The 9,551-nt window shown below is 40.7% G+C and overlaps 1 protein-coding gene across 3 annotated transcripts in view; it reads left to right on the top strand.

The window, feature by feature from the left end:
* The first annotated feature begins 100 nt into the window (after positions 1 to 100).
* pitpnm3 (PITPNM family member 3) overlaps positions 101 to 9,551 on the top strand; it is a 162,033-nt gene continuing 152,582 nt past the window's right edge. For 2 of the 3 annotated variants that reach the window (XM_004558176.5, XM_023152911.3), the window contains exon 1: positions 103 to 691. In XM_004558176.5, the coding sequence (XP_004558233.1) occupies positions 667 to 691 (25 nt within the window). In that variant the 5' untranslated portion in view covers positions 103 to 666. Of the gene's footprint in view, positions 692 to 9,551 lie in introns of all 3 variants that reach the window. The other variant, XM_023152912.3, reaches the window with a different exon arrangement.

Raw genomic sequence — 9,551 nt, 5'->3', positions numbered from 1 at the left:
TAATTAAATGTGTCGTCCCAGTGACAATATAGCTGGTAAACTGCTTTTTCATTACGGCTCCAGGCATGAGAAAAGCAATGGACCAGCTGCTTTATAGGTCTCCATTTAGGGTCCTCCTTGAGTGTTTTGCACAGACAGAAAACGGACACAGGAAGAGGAAGACGGACGCCCTTCAGCAGCCGCGGACGTGCGCGCACCGCTGGAGGCAGTCAAGCTGCAGACCGGAGCTTTGGCACAACTCTGGCTGCTGTTAGCGGCGGAGAGGAGAGAGGAACGGGAGCTGGGTGGGCATGACATGTGAGCCAAGTCTGCACAGATACACCACATAGCCAAAGTATGTCTGCGGAGGGGCGGGTCGATGCTCCGAGGGTCTTGACTCAGGTGAATGAGAACACAGCTGCAGATTTCTCCTGTTTTTGGCTATTTTGTTTAATTTTCTCATCTCATCGCTGAGAGGAGACCGATGAGGCAGCTGTAGACCTCCCCGTGCCCCACTTCACCCTGATTCAGCCTGGCAAGCGTCAAGGTGCAGCAGCCAGGAGAGAGGGGACAGAGGAAGAGCCGATGTTCAATTAACTATCCGACGAAACGGTGTATAAACGGAGAATAACGTGACAGCATTGCTGAGTGGCCGCAGACTGACAGAAACACAAGGGAGAGGACACTATGTCAAAGGAGACGAGAGTAAAAGGTAAGGAGACACTACATGCCTGGTCTGTGCTAACAGGTTGAAACCTGCGTCTCGTGCTGCTGCTGGATGTTGGCGCGCACAGCCGTGTGCTGCGTGGATGAAGGCGATCCGTAGGAATGCGCTACGGTCAATACAGACCTCTGTGTGAGAAGCGGTCCGGTGGACTGTCCAGCCAAGTCCGTCTTTATATCAGTCAGACGGTTTTGTCTGACTTGCCTGTCTCCGTGTGTCCGTAAAGGTGTCACAGCAGGTCTGCGTCAGATTCTGTGACGCCGCTGCAGGGTCAAATCTGGACAGGTGAGGTGCGAGTGACCTACAGACAGACCCGTGTTACTAAAGGTGAATGGTCACAACATGTATCACATTTTGCATTCGTTACTCTGTCTATAAAGAAACCGTAAATCACAATATAAACATCAAGGACAAAGTGCAAAAGAAAGGAAATAATGCAAAGGAGTTCAGCATTGCTAAAAATAGCTCATGCAGCTCATTTGATTGTTAAATTGGATATGTGGAATGTGAAAGAGTGTTGACAGGACAGTATCAGCAAAAGCCTTTGAAGTCCTGACATTTCTGTGGCATAAAAGGTTTATTGTTCACTGGAAAGATGGGTTTGCTGCTCACACTTGCCACCTGTTTGCGTTTGCGCTCTTTCTGCTAATCTGTTAGAAATGAAGTGCTTAAAAGGAGCTGCTATTATTCTCTTTCTATGCACCTGCTGCAGTTTTATAGCTGTAGTGAAAGACCAGGATTTATTTATTTATTTATTTGGTTTTGCTGTGCAAATAAGCCAGACTCCAGTGATATAGTGTCAAACATTAATAAGTGGGTTCACAACCTGGACGCATGATACCATCAGTCCGGGTTGTGATGTTGTGAGTAGTGATACTTTTCTTCTTTCATGCATCTGCTCTGCTGAAAAGCCTGTGAGCGTGTCACCAAATCTCCGGCAGCTTCAGGCTCACAGTGGCCTCTGCGCTCTGACCTTTTACATCAACTGAGAGTGGACGGAAAATTTCCCCGCAGGGATCAATGAAATATCAAATCATTATTACTACAGGTGGTGGCAGAAAGTGTCACAACACAGAGGGGATAATATTTGGCGTGGCTTGGTCTTTAAAGTAGCGATTCCTCTGATTCAAAGTAAAACACCATAAAAGTCACAGGGTGCAGTGACATCCAATGGCGAACATCTCTGAAATAACACAAAGCAGATCCCTATTGTCAGCAAGCTGATTCAGACAAAAATGACCAAACCATTTTAAAATTGTGCACAAAATTCCCACTTCAGTACTTTCCTTACTTTATTTAACTTATTCTGTCTTGTTTTCAGGAAGTGTGCAAAGACACTTTTTATGTGTTTACCATTAGAAAACAGTAGAAATATTTTGGTTTTTCCAGAATGCTCCACAATCAACTGCCACTTCATTACTAATGAACACACACACATTACATCACTATCAACACCATCCTGAACTATTGATACAAGGCAGGATGGATCCATACTGTCATATTGCTTGCCAAATTCTGACCCTATAATCTGAATATCACAGCAGATATTAAACCAGGCAAAGTTTTTCCAGTCTTCTATTGTCTATAGTGTGGTATTCTGCTGCTGTGTCTGCTGCCCATCTGGTTCAGAGAGATGCTCTTCTGCATACCTTTGTTCTAACGAGTGGCTGTTTGAGTTACTCTTACCTTTTTATCAGATGAAAGCAGACTGGCCTTTGTCCTCTGACCTCTGCCATCATTGAGGTATTTTAACCCAGAGAACTGCAGCTTCACTGGATAATTTCAGACCCCACTCTATATACTCTATAAAATCTAGCAACGATAGTGTGAAAAAATCCCAGCACATTATCAGTTTCTAAAATACTCAGACCAGTCTGTCTGGGAATAACAACCATGCCACGTTCAAAGTCATTTAAATCATCTTTCTTCCTTGTTCTGATGTTTGTTTTTGAACTTCAGCAAGTCATCCTGGACAAGTCTACATGCCTAAATGTTGGGGCTTGTGGCTGTGTGATTGGCAGATTGAATATTTGCCTTAACAAGCTGGTGAACTGGCACGCGAAATGAAGTGGCATGCAAGTGTGTATGAAGTGAAGTCTTGTAACTTGTATGACGATTTACAAGACACAAACTTCTGCGTATAGGTAAAGAAATGTTTGTGACTGAAGAGTCATTGGTCCTTTAAAAATCTGATAATCTGCCCTAAATGATGTCACTTGAAATAAAAATATAGCTTTTATATTTGTGACCCTTAAAAACCTTAGCCACACAATTCTGATGTAAGTTCAATGTTACAGAAAAGCCTGAACCTAGAGAGTAATGATGATCTGAACAAAGACTGACAGCACAGTATATTTAGCATGAAGCATGAGCCAGTAATATCCTGACAGAAATCTGAAACTGAACCAACAAAATAAAAATCCAGTTTATTCTGAAACCCAGGCAAAAGGTACGTGGATTACAATTTATGTGTTTCTCATTCACTCATCAGTGGCAGAAGAGCTGCCATGCAAGGTGTTCACCTGCCACTGGAAACAAATTTGGGTTCACTATCTCGCCCAAGGATACTTCAACACACGGAAGGGCTGGGGATCAAACCATCAAGGCTGCAGCACAGCCTGCCCCTGAGAGTGAGGTGCAGCCTCTATGGGAAGGAGTTTGTTTTTCACAGAAATCAAGAGAGTAGTCTTATTTTTAGTAAACAGTCTCAGAAGACAAATTAGCTTCTCTGGATGCACGGAAAGCCATTTTTTTTCTCACCAGCTGTAGCTGGATGTCTTCTCCAGTTAATCTTAATTATATTTCTTTGAGTCTCGCTGTAAAACTCACTAGCTAATGGAAACTACACTGTGCTGCGTTATATTACTTCAGCCTTCTTTATAAAATCATGCAAACCCTGCGATGCTCTGGCAGGCTGGTGGCAGATTAATGGCGATGCGCAGTTTATGTGGGGTTATTGTTAGTACAGCCATATATCAAGCATGCTGTGTATCTGTTTTTATTAAATATCACTTGACCTCAGTTCCCAGTATAACTTGTGAAGTAGAACAGGTCCTATCAAAACATTACTCTTCAAAGCCCCAGCAACATGGACAATGCAGATGTTTTAATTTCATATCTTTCACGTATGTATGCTGATCTTAACTTTGTCATTTTCAATTATAGGAGCCCTGCAGGGGATGAACTTCTCATTTAAAATCATCTCTTGACACACTTGGGAGAAAAATCTTCATTATAATCGAGTGTAGGGTCTATGAAATGTAAGGCAAAGATAATATGGATATGCTCTGTATTCCATCATTAAAGTGTAACAGCAAGTGTGTGTGATCTAAGCTTTCGGTTTGTACTCCCCTTTTCGGCTTTTGCAGAAATATGGCCTCGTGCCCAGATTCACTGACTGTCTAGCAAAACAGATGAGAGCCTCAGTTTTAATCATCCAAACACTGAAAGATAATTAGAGCAGAGTAATAAGGATTTAGGAATTATAAGAGCTGTGTGGAGTAAAGCTTTGGTCCTTAAAATAAAGCAGGTGTGACTCAGAGTGTAAGAAATATTAATGGATTTTTCATTGTGTAGCCATGCTAGCAGAAGGATAGCTAGTGCGACTGTTGGTTAACATTAACAAAGTGTGTGCCATGCAAGTTAACATGTAGAACTGTTTAATACTTAAATGTTGTTCAAACAGGAGCTTTACTGATCTAACAAAATTATTCATAAAGACTGGGGTGATGGTCTTTAACATTGCTTTGCTAAATTTGTCTTGATGGTGTGCATGTGTTTAGCTGCTAGCTGGTTCATGTGTTCAGCTGCTAGCTGAGGGGAGGGGCTGAATGAATGCCTGCCTGTGATTCAGATTCAGGGGTGGTGTGAAGCTGTGTGTCAACTGGAGGAAGCAAAGACTGCACTGTTAGTATCAATACTGTTGCAAATGAGTATCTAATCCAATTTTACTGGTAGCATCTTAACATGCTTCTTATGTTTTTCTTGTTTGTAGCTTGTAGTTGCATTACTGCTACCTTGTGGCAAAAAACCCCAAAACAAACAAACAAGAAATATCATAAACTTTTGATGTCTTTGTAACTTAATGACAATTTAAATGTTAAAAAAAACAAAGTCATCATTTTAGCACAAGGTTTTGTATGACCCTTTGTAGGGCTGCTTGATTATGGCAAAAATGATAATCACGATTATTTTCACTGAAATTGAGATCTCGATTATTTGACGATATTTATTTAACAATAACAATGTATTGAACAATGACTTTAAAAAATAATATAAAATAGTGTGCAAATACTGATAACAGTGCAAATGTTTGCAATATAAGAAATAAATGAAAAATGTAAACATCTATGTTTAGTGAACTTTGCAGTGTTGTTCTGTGGTGCAGCTACGTACAAACTGTGTCTACTTGATCCACGTCTGACTCCGCGAACCCATAATGTTTCCACACCACTGAAGTTTTTTTTTTTTTTACCTCTCTTTTCAACCAACGGCAGTCACTCTCCTCTCCAAATAACTTCTGCTTAGCTTTCCGAGCTTCCCCCGGGTCCTCTTAATTGTTGTGACGCGTGTTCGAAATGCAGAGAGGTGCGCTCGATTTGCCCCACGGAGCAGCGCGAGAGTAAAGCACGAGGGAGGTGCTAATAATCAGCTCAGTCATTTTTAATGATCGTTGAAAGCCCAGATCGTAATCGAGATTAAAATTCGATTAATTGAGCAGCCCTAACCCTTTGTGGTTTTTATATGATCATAATAGTGCTACCCTGAAATACAAATGTGTAATGTTTATTTCTTCAAGCAGCTCAACATTACATTTGATAGTTTATTATCTTTTAATGAGACCAGTAATTCAACCAGCTGCCACGGGAATTCACACTTCAGTTTTACACTTGATTGTGCATCCCTGTTTCTGCTTCCACTATAAGCTGAACCTTGGAGCCAGACAGGTACTGTGGTGCCATACCTCTATTAAGAATTTTTTTCGAATCACCGTCGGTCATCTTCGTCACCTCCTCCCTCCCCACAGAGTACAGGCTTACAGATTCCACTGTTTGTCCTCTGTTTGACTTCACTCACTATTCCAAAGCTCAGTGTAAGATTGCACCTTTGAGTTTTTGTATTTCTCAGAGCTGATGAATCTAGATCAGCCAGAAAGCCTTTTCTTTCAGTTGCTGTCCAAATAAAATAAATGGGTAGGCTACCTGGTGTTTTGCTGAGATTTACCGTCAAGCTAAAAATAGAACTGGATGATGCTTGTGAACAGTCTCTCCCCTTTCTTTCTTTCTTTCTTTCTGCTCCTACTTTTCACTCTCTGCAAAAGGGAATAGGGGGGATGGCAGTATTTTTATGTTAAAATAATTTGTTTTGTGATGTTTCTTCACGGAGAATAGACTGGTGGCACATTTTCTGAAAAAAATTGATTCTGCACTGTCAGTGATTCCCCAAACCCAATTCTTATCACTCACTTTAAGACACAATGAATACTTTATATACTGCATTATACTGCCAGCACCAGCTGTGTATAGTGTTGTCAAACTGGTAAAACGGTCCCCAGACAGCTTGTTTATCAAACAGCAACACAATGTTCTCTGAATTCTACAGAGGCGTGCGCTAATGCATTCAGCCTGTGACCTCTGTTATTTTATTTGATCATACAAAACAGTGTTAATTTGAATTTAATAGCTGTTTGTCATGGGGAGGCACAGTGGGCTTGTGTCCGGGAGCAGCGATTCACAACGCACAGAGCAGCTAGGCTGCTGCTGCTGTTTGAGGTCACAGAAGAGGCAGTGGCAGGGGACCAGCTCAACTGGAGCACGGCAATAGTTCACTTGTCATCTGTCACAGCCAAAAGTCTTGATGTGGTGTGGAAGGCACAACCTGTGTTTTCTATTTTTCGCTTTGCTGAATCATATTCACAGACTCCAGAAAAGGTTTTTTTAAAGGCACAATTACTCAGCATTATAATGCTGAGCTATTAGCAGAAGCACTTAGTTTAACATCTATCCCGTGTCCTGCCAGTAGGGAACAAAATGTTGCGAGGAAGATGACACCATTCTGGGTTTCTGGTAATTTCCATTGCTCAGGGCTTTAAACACACGGGCCTGAGTTAAATCGCCATTCACGTTGATGAATTGTTTGGCAGCTTTTAAAAGCTGCACTTGATAGTAGAGATGCAGCAATTGCAGTTTTCTTGACTGATTCTGATTTCAGATTTATTTTCTAAATGTCAGTTGGCAAAGTCAAAACATTCATTGGTTCCTGCATCTCAAAAAGATTTCTCCATTTTTTTTTTGTTTGTTTTGTTTTTTTTTTTGTCACAAACTGAATATTTTTGTGATTTCAAGGCGCAATTGTGACACAGTTTTAGTTTACTTTAGTTTAGCCTTCAGTAAATAAACGTACTGATAAAGCTGCTGCACAGCATCTATCCGATACCAAAAATGTTGGCTTATAAAAACCTTAGCTGCTAAAAAAATTTAGCAGCTAATGAGCTAAACAATATCCGGTGGGAGGTAGAACAGTGTATTTACTAATTGGAAGGTTGGTGGTTCGATCCCCTCCAGTCTACATGCCAAAAGACCCTCCTTGTGCATTCATTGGAGTGCGTCTGCACGTGTGCGAGAATGTAGATAGAAAGCACTTAGATGAAGAAAAAAGTGTTTGGGTGAATGAGAAATGTTTAAAACATGCTGAGTGAGCAGGTAGAGTAGAAAAGTGCTTACCATCATTGTCTCAGGAGATGGTGGTGATCAAAAACTCAGTAAATATGGGTTTACATAAAAATAATGTAACCATAAACAGGCATTTCTTTGCTAACAGGTTTGTCGCATCAACTTAAAAGGTTGAAAAACTATATTACTTTTGGTTTTACATCTTGTTTCTGCTTCTGCACGTGAGCCAAATTATAAAATATTTTAAACACAACCTAGACAGAACATAATTTATCTTTCGGTCATTTCATTTAATGGTTTGTGTTCTTTGAATTCTGTGTAGAATTTTATTATTGCTTAGTGGTAGTGCAGTGACTGCTTTGCTGTCAGGTACTAAAATTCTGATTTATGCCACATCTCTATTTATAACCAATCCAGTATTAGATTATATTACCATAAACTGTAGACTTCACAATGTAAACCAGCAAGAAGTCTTCTTCAAGCAAGACAAACAGTACAGCAATATGTGGCCATCACTGCACAGACAGACAGGGATGCAGAACACGGTCAGCAATGATAATCATTATCTAATCGTAGTGTAGCAGTCCATTAACAGTCAATTGGAAGTGCTGATCTGTGCAGCTAAAGTTTAGGTAATGGCATACACGAAGGTGATCTGTGTCTCTCGTTGACTGTACTGATTGATTTAAGCTTTGCATGCAGGCTTAATTGCATTACAAAAACTACGACTTATAGTTATTTGCATTGCAGGGCTGGGTATATTGTTGTTTATTGTTTACCATGAGACGATTGCTGAGGCACGACATAAAAAGACTGAGCCGACAAAGAATCTGCTCAGTGCTACATCTAGTCAGCTTCATCTTTACTGGGACATGTTTCGTGTTGTAATATCAGCAGTTTCCTCCTTCTTGTTCATTCACAAAAGAAAAGCTAAATTGGTTTTCCCTTTGACAATGCAGATATCACACTCTGATGCTGTGGCTTGTCCAATAATCACTCAGAAGTGGTTTGCACCACCAGAGAGCTCTTCTGCTCTTCCTGCCTGCCACTGCAGCCCATTGCTCTTTTAGGGGCTGTTAGTTGTTTAGACTTCCTTGAGTATTAAATTCTGGTAATTATAAAATGAGCAGATTGGCACAAGTGTAGCTTACAGGCCAACTGGGCTTAAGAGGGCAGTGAGAGATAAAGCTCTGACTGGAAGAAACTTCTTTAGGTAGCAGCTGATCAAAAGCAGATGAGGTCTCTGATGGAGAGTGATCCTCGGTATGGGGCCATCTTCAATGCTGAGGGCTTGCTCCTTATTTTCAAAACCCACGGCACTTTTAACCTTCTGCAGGCTCACACTGAAGCAATTTTCACATTCAAAACTGCAATACTTTTATCTTGCCTACACAAATGATCGTTATTACATGTCTAGTTCAATAAGACGTGGCAGTAAGAATGATTTCTTAACAGTGGACTGCTTTACTGGCAGATTTTTGTTCTGTTGAAAGATGAATATAAAGGTTGTGGTTAGATAAAAAAACCATCCATCCATCCATCCATCCATCCTCTGCTTGTCCAAGTCAGGGTTGCATGGTGAGCTGCAGCCTATCCCAGCTGGCAAAAACTATATAACCATGAAAATTTTAGTCAGTTTTGAGATCACAATTATTTAACATGATTAGTTTTCCCGAGCTTAAAACATGAGTCAATTGAAAAACAAAGGCTTTCTTTTTGTCATTTCACCTAGAGTACTAGTAGAGATGCCACAATATCCCTCCAAATTACACACAAAGTTTCCTTTCTTGTCTGAGGTGTAGATGCTATACAAATATAGGCCATTTTAGGTGACAGTAAGGCAGGTCTGTCATACTCAACTCAGCGTATATAGACACTGATAAAGTGTCTATATGTGTTACTGGGTAAGCTTAATTTTTCAGTATCCAAGCTTAATGCTATGAAACCACAATCTTATCTTAAACATAACCAGTAAAAGCAAAACTAAAAAGCATCTCCCAAACAGGACAAACTATGGTCTCCTTGCTTGCAAACTTCTGACTTCCTCCAGTTCCACAGCACAACCTCCTCTTTAAAAATGAACTCTTATCTCTAGGCTTCCAATAAGTCTTGGACGACAGTCAAGGCACAGAAACTGAAGGACACCTTGTGCGTAATTTGAAGACGTCAGCAGCTCT

Source organism: Maylandia zebra, linkage group LG14 (genome assembly GCF_041146795.1).
Source record: "Maylandia zebra isolate NMK-2024a linkage group LG14, Mzebra_GT3a, whole genome shotgun sequence".
Classification (NCBI taxonomy): Eukaryota; Metazoa; Chordata; class Actinopteri; order Cichliformes; family Cichlidae; genus Maylandia; species Maylandia zebra.
This window is presented reverse-complemented; position numbering and strand designations above follow the sequence as displayed.